Source organism: Dipodomys merriami, unplaced genomic scaffold (genome assembly GCF_024711535.1).
Source record: "Dipodomys merriami isolate MVZ:Mamm:240054 unplaced genomic scaffold, mDipMer1.0.p SCAF_59, whole genome shotgun sequence".
In the NCBI taxonomy this organism is placed as follows: Eukaryota; Metazoa; Chordata; class Mammalia; order Rodentia; family Heteromyidae; genus Dipodomys; species Dipodomys merriami.
In genome coordinates this window covers 6,269,140-6,287,500 of record NW_027206168.1, presented here as the reverse complement: position 1 = coordinate 6,287,500, position 18,361 = coordinate 6,269,140, and the positions used below count along the sequence as shown (strand labels likewise).

Here is an 18,361-nt window from a genome sequence, read left to right as displayed (position 1 = left end):
TTCTACAAAACAGAATATGAATATAAGGTGTCTGACAACATTGTTACCCCTCACTCCTAATCTATCCCTTCTCTCACTTTTTTACTGTAAAATTTTATTTTATTGTAAAGTTGCTGTACAGAGGGGTCACACTTACATGAGTAAGGTCATGAGTACATTTCTTTTTTTGGGGGGGGGGGTCCGGTCCTGGGGCCTGAACTCTGGGCCTGGGCACAATCCCTCAGCTCTTCAGCTCAAGGCTAGCGCTCTACCACCTGAGCCACAGTGCCACTTCTGGCTTTTTTCTTTTTGCTTATATGGTGCTGAGGAATCGAACCCAGGGCCTCAGGCATGCAAGGCAAGTGCTCTACCACTGAGCCACCTTCCCAGCCCCATGAGTACATTTCTTGCTGAGCATTGTTACCCGCTCCTTTGTTGTTCTCCCACTATCCCTTCCTTCCCCCACCTCTCTCACTCCTATCATAATTTTTCTAATTTTCTTTCTTTCTTTTTTTTTTTTTTGGGTCCGGTTGTGGGGCCTGAACTCTGGGCCTGGGCGCTGTCCCTCAGCTCTTCAGCTCAAGGCTAGCACTCTACCACTTGAGCCACAGCGCCACTTCCGGCTTTTTTCTTATGTGGTGCTGAGGAATCGAACCCAGGACCTTGAGCATGCAAGGCAAGTGCTCTACCACTGAGCCACCTTCCCAGCCCCTAATTTTCTAATTTTCAAAGGCTTTGCTTTGTAAGGCCAATGGATATGATTCTACTTTCTTTCACAACATGGGCAAATGAGAAACTTAAAAAAAAAAAAAAAGAACTGCCAGACGCTGGTGGCTCATGCCTGTAATCCTAGCTTCTCAGGAGGCTGAGACCTGAGGATCATGCTCTGAAGCCAGCCAGGCAGATAAACTGGAGAAACACTTATCTCCAATGACCCTCTAAAAGCTTGAAGTGGAGCTGTGGCTCAAGTGGTAGAGTGCCAGCCTTGAGCAAAAGCAGCTCAGGGACAGTGCCCAGGCCCTGAGATCAAACCCCAACACAAAGGATGGGATGGTAGAGGGAGACACATCTTCCCTGATGTATAAATATAACGACCTCTGATCTACAGTTTAATAAACTCACATTTTATCTTCACGTGTGTGTGTGTATGCATGTGCACATGTACATAAAAACTGTGGTCTGAAAACTTGTCTCTCCTAGATTTCTGTGTTGAAATCCTGACTCCCCAAGGTGGTGGTCCTGGGGTGGGGCCTGGGAAGGTGATAGGTCACCTTGAGGTTAGTGCCCTTCTGAAGGATGTCTCAGAGAGGGCTCTTGCCTCTTCTGTGTGAGGACACAGAAATGGCCATGTATGCACCACCTCCTCCTGTATGCCAAAGGAGTTTTGGGGTGGTTTTTTGTTTTTGTTTTTGGTTGGTCGTGGGGCTTGAACTCTGGTCCTGGGCGCTGTCCCTTAGCTCTTCAGCTCAAGGCTAGTGCTCTACCACTTGAGCCACAGCACCACTTCTGACCTTTCTCTGCTTATGGTTCGAACCCAGGGCCTCAGGCATGCAAGGCAAGCACTCTACCACTGAGCCACCTTCCCAGCCCTTATTTTTTTGTTGGTCATGGGGCTTGAACACTGGGCCTGGGTGCTGTCCCAGAGCTTGTCAGCTCAAGGCTAGCACTCTACTACTGAAGCCACAGTGCCACTTCCAGCTTTCTGAGTGGTTTATTGGAGATGAGAATGTCACAGACTTGCCTGCCCAGGCTGGCTTTGAACCTCAATCTTCAGATCTCAGCCTCCTGAGTAGCTAGGATCACAGTTGTGAGCCACTGGCGCCTGCCCTCAACTTGGTTTTTTATTGTGACTGAATTCTAGAGTGGGATTGTTGAGGAATGATGCTGGAAAAGGAAAGGACTTGATGTTGGAAACATTTGAGACTTACATTTTCTGGTTTCCCTGTCTTTTCTGGGCCCGCAGAAGGATAGTTTCCTGACTCTCCCGTAGACAAAAATCACCATTTTGGGGGAAGGGGATAAATATATCCTTACACCTTTCTAAATATGCTTCCTAAGGCTGATAAATACTAAAACAGCCAAGTTAATCACATCAAGCCAAACACCTGTGTGTGTGTGTGTGTGTGTGTGTGTGTGTGTGTGTGTGTGTGTGTGTGTGTGTGTGTGTGTGTGTGTGTGTGTATACTTAGCTGTCCCTTAGCATTTTTGCTCAAGGTGCCAGTATTGCCACTTGGGCAACACCTCCACATCTGGCATTATACTAGTTAATGACTATAAGAGAGAGTCTCATGGACTTTCCTGCCCAGACTGGATTTGAACCATAACCTCAGATCTCAGCCTTCTAGGTAGGATTACAGGCACCAGCCCCTGGCACCTAGCTCAAACATCTGTTTTTATACATAGATCCATTCTCCTTTCAGAACTTCTTTCAGATGTAAAATTTTAAATTGTAGGGTAACTATCATTACTTTTTTAAATTGATGTTTTTCCTGTTGCTTGAATCCAGGGCCTAGGTGCTGTCTCTGAGCTTCTTTTCTCAAAGTTTGCACTTTGCCATTTGAGCCCCAGCTCCACTTATAGTGGTTTTGTTGTTTTGCCTTAAAAAAAAAAAAAGGTTAACTGGACATAAGAGTCTCAGGAACTTTCCTGCCTAGGCTGACTTTGAACATTGATCCTCAGATCTCACCCTCCTGAATAGCTAGGATTACAGGTGTGAGCCACTGGCACCTGGCTCTTACCATTACTTTTATTTTGTTTTAAATCAGCATCAAAGTCTATGTCATTTGTTTTATTTCTCTTTATGGTTACTTTCTGTCACATGGGTGGTACTAATTTTCCATTTCGGGTAGCGATGGAAAACCTTCTTTTAAAATAAAATAGATGGTACATCAAAGGAATGAACTGAATAAAACGCCAAAATAACCTTACAGCTGGTGCAAATCAAGAAGTGGCACGAGCCCAGCAACGGCCCCTCACACCTCTAACACTAGCTGTTCAGGAGGCTGAGATCCCTGGGCAGGATCTCCAATGAACCAGCAAAAAAGCCAGAAGTGGAGGTGTGGCTCAAGAGGAAAGAGTGCCAGCCTGGAGCACACAATTCCAGGGAAATGGCCTGAGGCCTTGAGTTCAATTCCCCCCCCCCCGCCCCCTTCCCCTGCGGGTGAAGACCCGCCCAGCATTTGCGCCTGCCCCTCCCCGGCCCCTGCCCCCGCCCCGGCACCGGTTCCTGGGCAGTGGCTCGCTGGCTGCAAAGTGTGCGCATGTGCAGAGGCCTCCCAAGCGCCGCTAGGCGCAGGAGCCAATCCCCTCACCGGTGGCCGCGTCACCGGTTGCCATGGGGACCGCGCGGTCTCTTGGTTGTTTAACTGTGTCTCCCTAGCTCCAGTTGGAGCGAGGAGGGCGTAACCTCCGCTCGCTCTCGGAGGCGTTGAGGTAAGCAGGGCCCCCCCGGCTCACCCCTAAAGCCTTCCGTCTTTTGGAATCAGCGCTAACGTAGGTCCCCACTTCTCCCAAGGCTGCGTACACTTGGGGTTATGCTTTGGACTTCACCCACCAACTTGGGAGAGGCCATGGGGAGAAATGGCCCGAGGAGAAAGCGGGGGACACGGTCTGCGGGACCGGGCTCGGCTTCCACCCGAGGCCCCGGCGTCCCGGGGCCGCCCAGGCCCGCTTCCCGTGGAGCGTTAGACGCAGTCCTAGGGTCTTGAGCTGGTGTGCCTCTGCCAGATACCGTCCTGCGCCCTCCTTTTTCTTTTCCTCTGTCCTGAAACGTTTTCAGATCCTTCTATCTGTTGAATAGCTCGATGCCAGCTGTCCGTGACAGACGCACATTTGTTTGTTTCTTTTTTCTTTTTATTTTTTGGTGTTGGTCCTGGGGCTTGAACTTGGGGCCTGGCTGCTGTCCCTGGGCTTTTGTGCCCAAGGCTAGCCCACTCTACCACTTTTAGGCCACAGCACCACTTCAGCTGTTAATTGTGGTTAATTGGAGGTAAGAGTCTCACAGGCTTTCCTTCCTGGGTTGGATTTGAACATCCACTCTCAGATTTCAACCTCCTGCTTAAATAAAATTACAGGTGTGAACCATCAGCTCCTGGCACATTTATTTCTCAAGAGAATACGTCTGGGCTCATCTGTTTGGTAGAACACTGCTTTATGACCCAGCAATGCTATGACCAAACAACATACTGCTCACCTTGTAGGGCTTGGTGATGCTGGTTTCTTGATGTAGGTGCTAGCAACATCAGTGTGTTTATTTTGTGTACAGGTTATGGCTTATGTACTTTTCAATAATGAATATCATAGCTTGATATACTACTACTACTAATAATAATGATAAAGAATACTCCAAGTATTTTCATTTAATCTAAAATCCAGTCTGCCTTTCACCAGGACTTTGGAAATCTCAGAATGGCCAGACTCATACAACCTCCTCCCAAGTTCCTGCCCTCAGAATGGCAAACCATTAACAAGAACCATTACCACAAGGCAGAGGCCCAGAGGTGCCGATCTGAGCGCCTGGTGGTTGAAAGCCAGAGGCTTGTGGAAGAAATCAATAAGAGCACAAGGAGATCTCAGTGTGATTCAGACAAGAAACTTGGTAAGCTATTGAGCATGCTCAGAGGGGCTGGAGCTATTACAGTATCACACTCAGGCTTGGACACACGTCATCAAGGGACACTAGGAGAGACACTCAGTCTGCTTTCCATACATCCTGCATCCAGTCATGGATTACATATTAATTGAGCATTTATGGACCACATAATAGGAAGAGGGAATGAGTTCAGGGTCTACTTTTATAGGACTCCTGTCTTGAAGAGGAGAAAGATTTTTTAAATGAATAATTGGAATATAACCAGATAGGTGCTAGAGAGGTAGAAAATAAGGAACATTTCCCTAGAGAGAAATGGTGGAGCTCATCTTGGAGAATAATTTTCTCTGGACAATTCCATGCTTCTAAAGAGTTTATAAGATGGTACCTTAAAAAAAAAAAGATGGTGCTCTTAAGAAGAATCAAAAATAGATGTAAAATGAAACAAACTACATTTTCCGAATGCCAAAAAGTCATAAACCAAGGGTCCCAAATGTCTATAGTAGCCAATTAGGTAAAAAAAAAAAAAAAGGTCGGGGGGAGAAGCGGGCTTAAATATAAGGTAACAGGGGTTGGTGGGGGCTGGTTGTCTTAGTATCACTGAATCAGTGATACTAAGGAAGCCAGGTTCTGGTGGCTCATTCCTATAATCCTAGCTACTCAGGAGGCTGAGATCTGAGAATCACAGTTCAAAACCACCCTAGGAGCAGGAAAGTCTGTGAGACTCTTATCTACAGTTAATCACCCAAAAGCCAGAAGTGGAGCTACGGCTCAAGTGATAGAGTGCTAGCCTTGAGCACAATAGCTTAGGCCCTGAGTTCAGGCCATAGGACAGCACAGGAGCACATACACACACACATACCACCACCACTACTACGTGGAACTCATTGCCAATGACTATGCCCATAATTCTAGCTACTCAGGAGGCTGAGATCAAAGGATTATGGTTGAAAGCCAGTGCAGGCAGGAAAGTCTGTGAAACTCATTTCTCCAATTAATCACCAAAAAGCCAGAAATAGAGGTGTTCAATTGGTAGAGTACCAGCTTAAAAAAAAAGCTCAGGGAGAGTTTCTGGGCCCTGTGATAAAGGCCCAGTACTGACACAAACAAAACAAAGCATAACAAAATTGAAACATGACCAAAAAAAAAAAAAATCCACAACTTCTTCATGTGCTTCAGAACAGAGACTCCAGGAACTCAAGTTCTGGAGGCAGGAGTTGGAAGACAAACTTCAGCAGCTTGTGCAAGAAACTGATGACTTGCTCACGTACAAAACTCGGCTGGAAAAAGCCCTAAAGAGCTTTAAAGAGCCACTGCAGATCACTGAGATGTGTCTAGCCTACAGGTAGGAAAACGTACTCTCTCACGTTTAAGGAATCTGGGGATGGTCAGCACAATTGGCATGGAGTGCCATGCTTTCAGGGCTCCAGGCTTTTTTTATTTTGTTGCTCTCCTGCACATAACATTCTCACCCCAGGCAACCTCATGATTTATGATGGCAGCTAGAGTGCCAGACATTATGACTACATTCCCCAGCAAGCTCCTGCTTGGGTAGGGTTTGCCATTCACCATTTGTACTTGCATCTCATTAATCAGAACTTAAATCACATGGCCATATCGGTAGAAATTGGGAAATGATGGTTTTTATTTTAGGCAGCTGGGTGCTCAGATAAAATAAAATCAGGAGTCTTATTTCTAGGTGAGGTGAGTGCACCTACTGGGAGGGAATCCATCTATTTCCTATATGAAGCCACATAGAAACATCTTGTGAGGGTTGGGAAGGTGGCTCAGTGGTAGAGCGCTTGTCTTGCAAGCATGAAGCCCTGGGTTCAATTCCTCAGCACCACATAAGCAAAAAGAAAAAAACCTGGAAGTGGCACTGTGGCTCAAGTGCTAGCCTTGAGCTGAAGAGCTGAGGGACAGCGTCCAGGCCCAGAGTTCAGGCCCCACTACCGACCCCCACCCCCCCAAAAAAAGAAACACCTTGTGATCCAGGAAGCACTAGACATTTTTTTTTTTTTTTTGCCACTACTGGGATTTGAATTCAGGGCCTTTAGCATGCTCAGCTTGCTGGCTTTGCTGACACTCTACTTACTACTTGAACAGTGCTTTAACTTGGCTTTTTGCTGGTTAATTGGAGATGGAGTCTTTCGGACTTTTCTGCCCCAGTTGGTCTTAAACAGTGATCCTCTAGACCTCAGCCTCCCAAGAAGCTAGGACTACAGGCATGAGCCACTGATGCCAGGTTAAGCACACCTTTTCTTTTTTTGGCAGTTGTGGGGCTTGACTCATGGCCTTTTTTGCTTTTTTTGCTCAAGGCTAGTGCTCTTCCACTGGAGTCACAACTCTCCTTCTGGTTTTTGAGTGGTTACTTAGAAATAAGAGTATCTGCCCCCTCCCCCCCCAACTCCCCAGGGACTTTCTGCCTGGGCCACCTTGAATCAGGATCTTCAGATATCAGCCTTTAGACTAGCTAGGATTACAGTAAGGATATCTTTTTATTATCCTTTTTCTCTTATAAATTTCTGAGCAGATGATGCTGATTTTTAGACCTGTTCCCTTGAGCCCTAGTACAACCCCTGCCCCAATTTTCTCCATCCTAGAGACTGAGCTTTTCCACATATGGACTTTTACAGGTCACCTAATGTTTAAAATATAGTTACTGCAACCCCACATCCCAGTTTCCTGATGATAAAGAGCAAAGTCCTTATCTTAGCAAATAATTATCAGTCAATAGGTCACGCCTATAATCCTAGTTACTCTGGAGGCTGAGATCTGAGAATCTTGCCAGTCCCCTCAGTAAATACCTTGAGACCTTCCTTCCTTTCTTTCTTCCTTTCTTTCTTCCTTTCTTCCTTCCTTCCTTCCTTCCTTCCTTCCTTCCTTCCTTCCTTCCTTCCTTCCTTCCTTCCTTCCTTTCTTTCTTTCTTTCTTTCTTTCTTTCTTTCTTTCTTTCTTTCTTTCTTGTTGTGGGGCTTGAACTCTGGGCCTGGGCACTGTCCCTCAGCTCTTCAGCTCTAGGGAGGTGCTCTACCATTTAAGCCACAGCGCCACTTCTGGTTTTCTGGTGGTTTATTGGAGATAAGAGTCTCACCGACTTTCCTGCCCAGGCTGACATTGAATAATGATCCTCCAGATCTCAGCCTCCTGAGTAGCTAATATTACAGGCATGAGTTACTGGTGCCCAGCTCTTTGAGACGCTTATCTATAGTGAACCACCAAAGAGCTGAAAGTGGAACTGTGGCTTAAATGGTAGAACACCAGCCTTGAGTAATACAACTCAGGGATAGTGCCCAGGCCCTGAGTTCAAACCCCCAAACCAGCATAAGAAGTATTGTTATATGGTCATGATTGGCTCAGAGACCACTCCATACCCATATCTCACCTCCAAGTGTGGCTGCATTAGTGCCCTGTCTTCCTCCTCCAACCCAGCAAGGACTCTGCAGCAATTACGCAGCTGCCCCATCAGGTTTAGAGAACACTGGAAGCAAGAGGAAGTGGCAGTGGGCCAGGGGCTCATGGCCTAAGGATGATTGTCATGCCGAAGGTTCAATTTACAGAGCATGTCGTCCTAGATGCCATGAATGGTGTGGATGCTTTCTCTCATTGGTTCCCTGCTACTGCTATGAGTTGCTAATATGAATTGCTAATAGTTATCCCTAGTTTTTAGAAGAGATGACCAAGACATAGATAGATTGTTTCATGAGTGTCAGGTCACACGTCGAGTGGAGTATAAGTGGTTTGGAGAATGTAGCATAGTGGGCTGTGAGCACTGCACCATGCCTAGTCTGTGACTCTGGTAAGTTAGCCTGTCTGAAATTTGGTTTCCTCATCTGGACTTGACACAAGGTCAAGTATGAGGGGGGTGTGGCTCAGTGACAGGAGATGCTGAGCAGTATTTGTTAATTTGCCCCCAACCGTCATCCTTAGACCCCTTATGAGCTAGGGTTATAGGTATAAACCACTGTACCCTGATAGTTCTTTGAAATGGGTCTTGGTAATTTTTTTTTCTCTTTTGCTTAGGCTGGTACTGAACAACCCTCCTCTTCTCTCCACCACTTGAGTCACTGAGATTACAGCCATGAGCCACTCTAATCCAACCTCATATTCTTTTTATTAGTATTGTAATGAAACTTTTCTCTGGGTTTGATCCCTTGTTGAGAATCAAGGCTGTAGGAGGGGGATGGAGAGAGGTGCCTGTCTTTGAAATTCAAAGTCAAAAGACAAGGTTCCCAAGCTGGGCACTGTTGGCTGACGCAGGTCATCCTAGCTACTCAGGAGGCTGAGATCTGAGGATTTTTTTTGGGGGGGGTCCAGTTGTGGGGCCTGAACTCTGGGCCTGGGCGCTGTCCCTCAGCTCTTCAGCTCAAGGCTAGCGCTCTACCACTTGAGCCACAGCACCACTTCCGGCTTTTTTCTTTTTGCTTATGTGGTGCTGAGGAGTCAAACCCAGGGCCTCAGGCATGCAAGGCAAGCGCTCTACCACTGAACCACCTTCCCAGCCCAATCTGAGGATTTCCGTTCAAAGCCAGCCTATGCAGCAAAGTCTGTAAGACTCTTTTCTCTGGTTAACCACCAAAAATCCAGAAATGGATTTTTGTCTCAATTGGCAGAATGTCAACATCGAGTAAAAAACCTAAGGAAGGGCTGGGAAGGTGGCTCAATGGTAGAGTGCTTGCCTTGCATGCCTGAGGCCCTGGGTTCGATTCCTCAGCACCACATAAGCAGAAAGAAAAAAGCCGGGAGTGGCACTGTGGCTCAAGTGGTAGAGCGCTAGCCTTGAGCTGAAGAGCTGAAGGACAGCGCCCAGGCCCAGAGTTCAGGCCCCACGACCAGACCATCCCCCCCCAAAAAAAAACCCACAAAAAACTAAGGAAGAGTGCCCAGACCCGAAGTTCAAGCTCAAGTGTCATGTGCATGACACATGTACACGTATGTGCACATACACAAACACACACGTGCATGACAGTGATTCAGAAGGGATAGGCTCCAGGGTAGATGCTTGATTAGGAAGGAGGAGTGGTGATCATTTTTCAGACTTTGTGTTTGGGATAGTGAGGTGGCCTGGCCATCAATCAGCATCTCACATCCACGCTTTCACCCTCATGCCTGGGGCTGTGCCTGGTGCTCAGGTTGGCACCCCGGCGGGCTCATGTCCTGCCCTGCATGGCCGAGGCTGAGGGGCCTGCCCTGTGAGCTGCCTTTCCCCATGGCCAGGGAGAAGCGGGTGGGCACCGACCTGGTGCACGACGAGGTGGAGCAGGAGCTGCTGAAGGAGGTGGAGATCGTGCAGGGTGTGATGTCGCTGCTGACCCGTACGCTGGAGGAGACCACAGAGCAGATCAGGTAGGGCCCAGCCAGTGTCCTCCACCACAGGGTTGCAGTGGGCACCCCAGCCTACCCCCCCTGTGCCTCCCGTGAGTGGCACCATGCCCATGCACGCGTGCTCTCGTGTGTGTGTGTGTGTGTGTGTGTGTGTGTGTGTGTGTGTGCGCGTGACAGCTCACACAGCGCTCAAACCTGGCCAAGTCAGGAAATATCACTGCTGATAGCGACCATGGCTGGCACCTGGAATCCTTGTGGCCCTGAGGCCAAGGCCTGAGGATCACAGTTGGAAGCCGAACCAGGCAGAAAAGTCTCTTATTATTAATTAACCACCCCAAAGCCCAAAGTGAAGGTGTGGGTCAAGTGGTAGAACACCAGCCTCAAAGGAAAAAGCTAAGGGACAGTGAGCACCCAGGTCCTAATTTCAAGTCCCAGTATTGCCACAAAAAAGGAAGGGAGGGAGGGAGGGAAGGAGGGAGGGAGGGAGGGAAGGAGGATGGAAAAGCAAATGTCCTGTAGAAGGGAGGATCTTGTGGTCTAGGCTTCCTTGTGTGTCAGTGTGGCATCAAGCCTCCAGTGGTATGGCATGGGTAAGCAGGGCTGGTGGTGGGGAGGATGAGGTGGAGGAAGGGGAGGACGAGGGAGGAGGGGAGGGTGCCTGGCCCCTCAGTGCCCTGCCTGGCTTCAGCTGTGTTCCTCCCCGGCCCCTCCGGCCCCCAAGAACCCCGGTGGGTGGCGCCAAGGCTGGGCAGGGGGGGAGACACCTGGCTCCCTACCTTCTCCCTGCAGGCTTAACCGTTCTGCTAAGTACAATCTGGAAAAGGATTTGAAGGACAAATTTACAGCCTTGACCATCGAGGACATCTGCTTCTCGATCAACAACAACTCACCAAACATCAGATATTCCGAGAATTCCCTGAAGGTTGAACCCAAGTAAGTGGGGCTCAATTTGCTTCCCCCCACTCACCCAGATGGGCAGGATCCAGTAGGGAGGCCCCACCATCTGGTGGGTCCTACCTGATGGGGTCTAAAGCTCCTGTCCCTTAAGAAAGCCTGGCTGAAGGTGCATGATGCACATAAATGTACATGGTAACCTGCAATTCTTTGGACAATAATTTGAAGAATAAAAGAAAAATGATGAATTCTGCTGGTGCCAGTGGCTCACACCTATAATCCTAGCTACTCAGGAGACTGAGATCTGAGGATCAGGGTTCAAAGCCAGCCTAGGCAGACAAATCCAAGAGACTCTCATCTCCAGTTAACCAGCAAACAACCAGAAGTGAAGGTGTGGCTCAAGTGGTAGATTGCCAGCCTTGAGAGAAAAAGTTAAGTGAGAGCTTGAGGACCTGAGTTCAAATCCAGATCCCCTCATTTCTCTCTTACACACACACACCTGAAAATGAGCAATGAAAACAAAGGAAGTCTGGTATACCTTGAAAGATTTAAAATTTATTCATGCCTTTAATTCCAGCTCCCGGTGAGGCAGAGATTAGAAGGATGGAAGTTAAAGGCCAGGCTTGGCCAAAAGTTTGAGAGACCTCATCTCAACTAACAGCTAGGCATGTTGGCATGTGCTTGTCATTCCCACTGTACAAGAAGTATAAATAGGAGACAAAAATAAGCAAAAAAACCCCAGCTAAAACAAAAGAGCTAGGGATGGTGGCTAGCCTCAAACTTGTGATCCTCCTATCCCGTCCTCTCTTGCCCCTTCTGCTCTGTGGATATGTCTTTTATCCTCCACAAATGTAGCCATACTCCTACTTTCTAGGAGATTTTCTTTGCCTGCATTGCACACTGTATCCTGTGCGTGTCCTGTTTACTCTAGTTAGCACTGTTCTGAGAGTCACTAATGTTCACAAAAAAAATCATCATGAAATGCCACCGTATTCATTTATGTGGATGCACAGCTTCTATCACTAGCCAAGTATATTGTTATTGACAGACTACTGTTGACTCTGCCTAGAGGTAGAAGAACATTTCTGGGGCTTCTGAGGTGTGGGGGCAGGCTTAACTCCTAGTGACTCCCAGAAATCTGTCCTCCTCCCAGCCCTCCTGAGCCCAGACATGGCGTGAACACTTTTGTATATGTGTGTGGGGGGGTTTCTTTCAGCTCTGTGAGTCTGGAGGACTGGCTAGAATTCTCCAACACCAATGTGGAGAAGGCAGACAAGCAGCGCAACAACTCCCTGGCCCTGAAAGCCATGGTGGACCAGATCTTGTGCCAGACAGCCAATGACCTGCGCAAGCAGTGTGACTTGGTGGACACAGCATTCAAGACTGGCCTCAAAGCAATCAAGGGTGCGAGGGACAAGCTGTCTGATCATCTGACCTTGGTGAGGTCCCCCGGAGTTCGGAGGAGTGATGTGAGGTTTCCATGGAAACGAGAGTGCCCTGGGCCAGGCTGCTGCCCCACTGGGTTGAGGTGGGAGGGAGATGGCCGGTAAGAGGTGGTGGTTTGAAGTCTCTCCATCTTAGCAGGAGGCTTCAGGATTTGGAGACTGGAATGGCACTTGGCCCACCCAGTAATGCAGAGGGGAGGAGACAGCTCTGTACCCAGCTGTCTGTTTAGGTAACCCTATGCAGGAGGTTGAGATCTGAGAATCAAAGTATGAAGCCTACTGGGCAGGAACTTACCTTTCCATTAAAAAAAAAAAAGGGATAGGAAGGTGGCTCAGTAGTAGAGTGCTTGCCTTGCATACATGAGGCCCTGGGTTCGATTCCTCAGCAACACATAAGCAAAAAGAAAAAGCCAGAAGTGGTGCTGTGGCTCAAGTAGTAGAGCTGAAGAGCTGAGGGACAGTGCCCAGGCCCAGAGTTCAGGCCCCACGACCAACTCCCTCCCCCCCCCCCAAAAAAAAGCACTCAACTTGCTGACTCATGCCTGTCTGTAATCCTAGCTACTCAGGAGGCTGAGATCTGAAGATCTGTAGCCTGGGCAGATAAATCCAAGAGATTCTTGGCCCAAGTGGTAGAGTGCTGACTTTGAGCAAAAAAGCCAAGCAAGAGGTACTGAGTTCAAGTCTCATTACTGACACCCATCCTACCCCACACATCATGCACACATAGACACATGTGCACACACAGAATTTTCCCTGTTTTGTCATCCTTGGTGTCTGCAAAGAGATTGTCCCCCCTCCCCCTTCAATGCCACAGCTCCTGGAATGTTCAGTCCCTTGTATAACATTGGATAGTATTTACAAAGAACCTACACATACACTCAGCTTTGATGCCTTATATCTAATGGATATGCAAATTGTTCTACTGTATCATTTAGAGGAAAATGGCAAAAATGTCTCTAAGAATCAATTATTGACTTTATTCCCTAATCCCTTCACACTGATAAAACATGCTGCAGAAAGACGAATAATTTTACACGAGTTTCTCTTCTTCTGGTCACACTTCCTTAATTGCTGTGGTCAAACATGATTGAGTCAATTAGAAATGGTTGTTTTTTATATGGCTAGCAAATGAATTAGTTGTTACTTTAATTTGATCACTACCTTGTTTTCATTTTGAGATACTCTGTCATGAGATACTCCACTTGGAATTTTCTAATTTTACTGGTCATTGCTTTTTTTTTGGGGGGGGGGGGGGTTTGGTCGTGGGGCCTGAACTCTGGACCTGGGTGCTGTCCCTCAGCTCTTCAGCTCAAGGCTAGCACTCTACCACTTGAGCCACAGCGCCACTTCTGGCTTTTTTTTTTTTTTTGCTTATGTGGTGCTGAGGAATTGAACCCAGGGCCTCATGTATGCAAGGCAAGCACTCTACTACTGAGCTACCTTCCCAGGCCTGGTCATTTCTTTCTTATGAGCTGAGAATACTGTGATGCATGTTTAGTCTGATAATATTCGAGCTCAGCCACAGCATCATTGAATAAGATATTCAGTTGCTTGACATCTAGTTTGTTAACAAAACCTAAACTATACTGGGCCTTAAAAACTAATTCTGGGTGTAGGCTGTTCACACCTTGTAATACCTGCTAGTCAGGAGACTGAGATCTGAGGATCAAAGTTCAAAGTCAGTCGGGGGCAGAAAAATCCCTGAACTCTTTATTTCCAAACCAGCAAAAAGCCAGAAGTGGAGGTTTGGCTCAAGTGGTAGAATGCTATCCTTGAGCAATAAAAGCGTGCGTGTGCGTGCACACGCACACACACACACACACAGAAGTACGTGAGTGGGTGGAACTAGCAGATTCGTCTGCCTTTCTGCCTTTGGGTGGGAGGGTGCCAAGGCGCGTGCGCCCTCTGGTGGGCGCCATCATGCAGCACTTAACAGCTGTCCTTAACAGACAGAAACTTGAGCCTCCTTGACCTTAAACTCCCATGCCTATAGAAGTGTGAGAAATACGTTTCTATTCTTCATACATTACCCAGTTTCAGACATTTGTAAACAGCAGCTGAACTGGAATAAAATGTACTGGTGATAAAACAGCAAAAGTAAGATGTCATCGTGTGGTGAAATAGTGCGTTGCAGCCGTGTCACGGGTATTTCAATGTGGCCAGTATTTTGAATCAATGACAGCACACAGTCTGTCACAGCTGCTTAACTCTGTTCATGTCTATGTCTCATGCAACTGTATTTATGGACACTAAAAGTTGAATTTTATTTTGAAGTTTGCACAAACAGATGGCAAACATTTTGGGGCAAAGGGCACAGTTTGCTGATTTCTAGTCTATTAGTATTGTTTTAAGGAATTCTAGATTTCAGAAAAATATATACTTGGGCTGGAGGTGTGGCTTAGAGGTAGAGTGCCTGCCTAGCAAGCATAAAGCCCTGAGTTCAAACCTCAGTATCATAAAAAAATAAAATACAGTTTATAAATGCCACTATACATAAATGTTCAAAAGATTTTTAGCAAAGTTTGAGGTGAGAGTAACTGTTAGTCAAAATCAAGTTAAAGTGATTAACTCTGTGAAATTAAAACTAATATAAGTGAACTGAATTTAATAAATAATTGGAAATGTTAAGAAAAAATTTTAAGAAAACCAAATACAATGTGTGGTTTTCATTTTGGGTTCTATCTTGACTAGATCAATTCTTTAAATACAGCCAATCAGAGATTAAAACACTGTATTAGATGACAGCAAGGAATTATTCTTTATCCCTCCCTCCTTTTTTCCCAGTGTGATAAAGGTATTGATTATGAATCAGGTGCTAGTGGCTCATGACTGTAATCCAAGGTCTTCAGAAGGCTGAGATCTGAGGATTGAAGTTTGAAGCCTGACTGAGAGATCCAAAAAACCCCCAATTAACCAGCAAAGATCTGGAAGTGGATGTGTGCCTCACGTGGTAGAGCACAAGCCTTGAGCAAAAGATAGTTAAAGGAGATTGTCCTTACCCTGAGTTCAAGACTCAGTACTGGTTAAAAAAAGATTATTGGGGGGGGGGGAGCTTTTCTGAGGATGGAACCCAGGGCCTTGCAAAACTGGTGGGCTTTTGTGGGCCATTCTAAGAATCTTGCATATGTGCTCAGGCAAGTGGTCTACCACTGAGCTAGAACTACCAGCCCCAACCCTAACTATTGATCTCAGAAATATTTGTAACTGTGTAATGTGTAATATGTTTTTGGTGCAAAAAGCCACCCTCAAAAATAGCAGCAAAGCTCAATGTACATCATGGCAGCCTTTCCCCAGGCTGTCAGCATGTAGAACCAGTGCTGGAGAGGGTTATAGGAACCATGGCGCTTTCTATGGTTGATACCCCAGTGGTTGGCCACAGCAGCAGTGTGATCCTGTGTGCAAGGAATGAGGTAGCAATGGTGCCCCCCCACACCCCTTTGGGGATGAGCAAGCAGATTTATCTGAGCCTTATCTCTCAAAATTCACCTTGTGTTGTTGAGCTTTGAGGAGGATTACCCAGCCTCACCTATGCCAATTCTTCCTATCAGGTCATGGAAGAGATTGCTTCCCAGGAGAGAAATATTGCAGATCTTGAAAAAGCTATTCTTGACCAGGAAGGGCCTGCCAAGGTGGCCCACACGCGCCTGGAGACCAGGACCCACCGGCCTAATATAGAGCTGTGTTGTGATGTTGCTCAGTATCGGCTGATCCAGGAAGTGGATGAGATTGCCTGCAATATTGCAAGGTAAGCCAGCAGCAGGACAGAGGGGTCTTTGGGGGCCTCACATTTTAGGGATCCCTCCCTAGAGCCTTAGCATTTACTCAGGCAGCTGTGGGAAAAGTGGATCTCAGCATTAACTTCCTTAAAGAAGCTCAAATCCAGAAGTTCAGAGAAAAATCTGTGGTCCTGGGGCTTGAACTGTCCCTTAGCTTTTTCACTCAAGGTTTCTGCTCTATCACTTCAGCCACAGCTCCACTTCTGGTTTTTTGGTTACTAATTGGAGATGAGAACCTTATGGCCATTCCTACTTGGGCTGTCTTTGAACCATGATTCTCTGCTCCAGCTTCCTGAGTAGGTAGGATCATAAGTGTGAGTTTGTGGTTTTAAATATTGGCATTTGGACTGAAGATACAAGCTCAAGTGGTAGCGTGCTTGCCTTAGCAATGCCAAATCCTGAGTTAAAAATACACATTTTATGTTATATACTTTATATATTTACACATAAACACACGTAGGCAATGGCAACCAATCAGAAATCTAGGGCGCCATCCTTTTGACTTCCACCTTGATACCCATTCAAGTGTGTCTCCCGGAAAGGGGTGTGGAGAGGAGTCAGTCCTGGTGTTGTTGGTTCTCCCCCCAGGCTTAAGGAGTTCCTGGACCAGGCCAGGGTGGAGCTGAAGGGGCTGCACCAGCGGCAGCTGGCCCTGCAGGAGGAGATCCAGGTGAAGGAGCATACCATCTACATCGACGAGGTGCTGTGCATGCACATGCGGCAGTCCATCCCGCCACGCGATGGCGAGGAAAAGGGCAACTGGGCCGGGGGCATCCGCCCAGACGCCGTTTGCTCCTAGGGCGCCACGTTCCCATTAAACCACGTTCCACATCCACAGCAGGAGCCCCCATTTCATTATACATCGACAGCACAGAACTCTCTTTAGGCCGGCAGGGGCTTGGGGCCCACCCACCGCGGCCTCTAGGTGGGGTCCCTACACACAGATTTCTGGGGGCCAGGGCTTATGCGCGGCGGGGGGGGGGGGGGGTTGGTTGAGGGACGGGGAGGCCTGCATGGCCAGGAAGGAGGCGGGGCCAGGCGGGAAGGGGGCATATTGGAGAGGGGGGGGAATTCTGGTGAGGGGCGTGTCTGGTAGGGAGGGCGTGGCTACGAGGGGCTTGGCCTCTATAAGGTGTGGCCGATAGGGATGGGCCTGGCCAAGTGTGGGCGTGGCTAGGAGGAGGTCCCTGCAGGTCACAGCCCCCCCCTCGCCCCCCATGTCCAGATGAAATCCCCTGTACAGATGAAATCCCCTAAAAATCCCCATGTGCAGATGAAATCCCGAGAAAGTGACATGGTGGCTCCTGGTTTGTGGCTCAGTAGTAGAGTGCTTGCCCCGCATGCATGAGGTCCTGGGTTCAATTCCTCAGCACCACATAAGCAGAAAAGGCCAGAAGTGGTACTGTTCAGGATCCAGGCATCGCTGGTCTCTGTGTAGCTGCCTCACAGGGGATGGTATGAGAATCTGTGAAAGGTTTTATGGCCCAGCCTGTCTCACCTGTCTCAATAACCCTATACTACCACCATTTCTGCACAGTTGTTCTGGCATAGTCTCAATTTTCATGTTTTCTCAATTTTGTATTGCACCCATTTTTCATGTTGCTGTATACTAACGATTGCATACCTCTTTTAAAAATTTTGCCAGGACCAGGCACTGGTGGCTCACGACTGTAATCCTAGCTCTACTCAGGAGGCTGAGATCTGAGGATCATGGTTCAAAGCCAGCTCAGGCAGGAAACTCCGTGAGACTCTTATCTCCAAATAACCACCAGAAAGCCAGAAGTGGCACTGTGGCTCAAGTGGTAGAGCGCTAGCCTTGAGCTGAAGAGCTGAGGGACAGTGCCCAGGCCAGAGTTTAAGCCCCATGACCGACCAAAAAAAAAAAAAAATCACCAAGGCTGGGAATGTGGCTTACTGGTAGAGCGCTTGCCTAGCATGCATGAAGCCCTGTGTTTGATTTCTCAGTACCACATAAACAGAAAAAGCCAGAAGTGGCACTGTGGCTCAAGTGGTCAAGTGGTAGAGTGCTAGCCTTGAACAAAAGAAGCCCAAGGATAGTGCCCAGGCCCCAAGTTCAAGCCACAGGACTGACAAAAAAATATCACCAAGCCAGTGAAAGCATTAATGACTCATATCTGTAATCCTAGTTACTTGACAGGCTGAGATTGGAGGATGGAGGTTCAAAAAGCCATTATCTTCAATTAACCAGAAAAAAATGCTGAAATGGAAGTGTGGCTTAATACTAAAGCACCAGCCATAAGCAAAAGAGTAAGTGATATCTTGAGGCCCTGGCTCAAGCCCTAGTATGGGCACAAAACAACAAGAACAGAAAGTTTTTGCTATCTTTGTTTCAC

The 18,361-nt window shown here is 47.5% G+C and overlaps 1 protein-coding gene across 2 annotated transcripts; it reads left to right on the top strand.

Moving 5' to 3' along the window:
• The first annotated feature begins 3,319 nt into the window (after positions 1–3,319).
• Tekt1 (tektin 1) lies at positions 3,320–16,844 on the top strand. 2 transcript variants are annotated; one of them, XM_070001733.1, is made up of 8 exons: positions 3,320–3,411; positions 4,369–4,576; positions 5,747–5,912; positions 9,785–9,913; positions 10,682–10,825; positions 12,003–12,225; positions 15,780–15,976; positions 16,596–16,844. In XM_070001733.1, exons 2-8 carry the CDS (start codon positions 4,387–4,389, stop codon positions 16,804–16,806), a joined length of 1,260 nt encoding a protein of 419 aa, XP_069857834.1. In that variant the 5' UTR covers positions 3,320–3,411; positions 4,369–4,386; the 3' UTR covers positions 16,807–16,844. The 2 variants fall into 2 exon arrangements, with proteins under 2 accessions (XP_069857834.1, XP_069857835.1); XM_070001734.1 differs by lacking the exon at positions 3,320–3,411 and adding an exon at positions 3,421–3,471.
• The last annotated feature ends 1,517 nt before the right edge of the window (positions 16,845–18,361 follow it).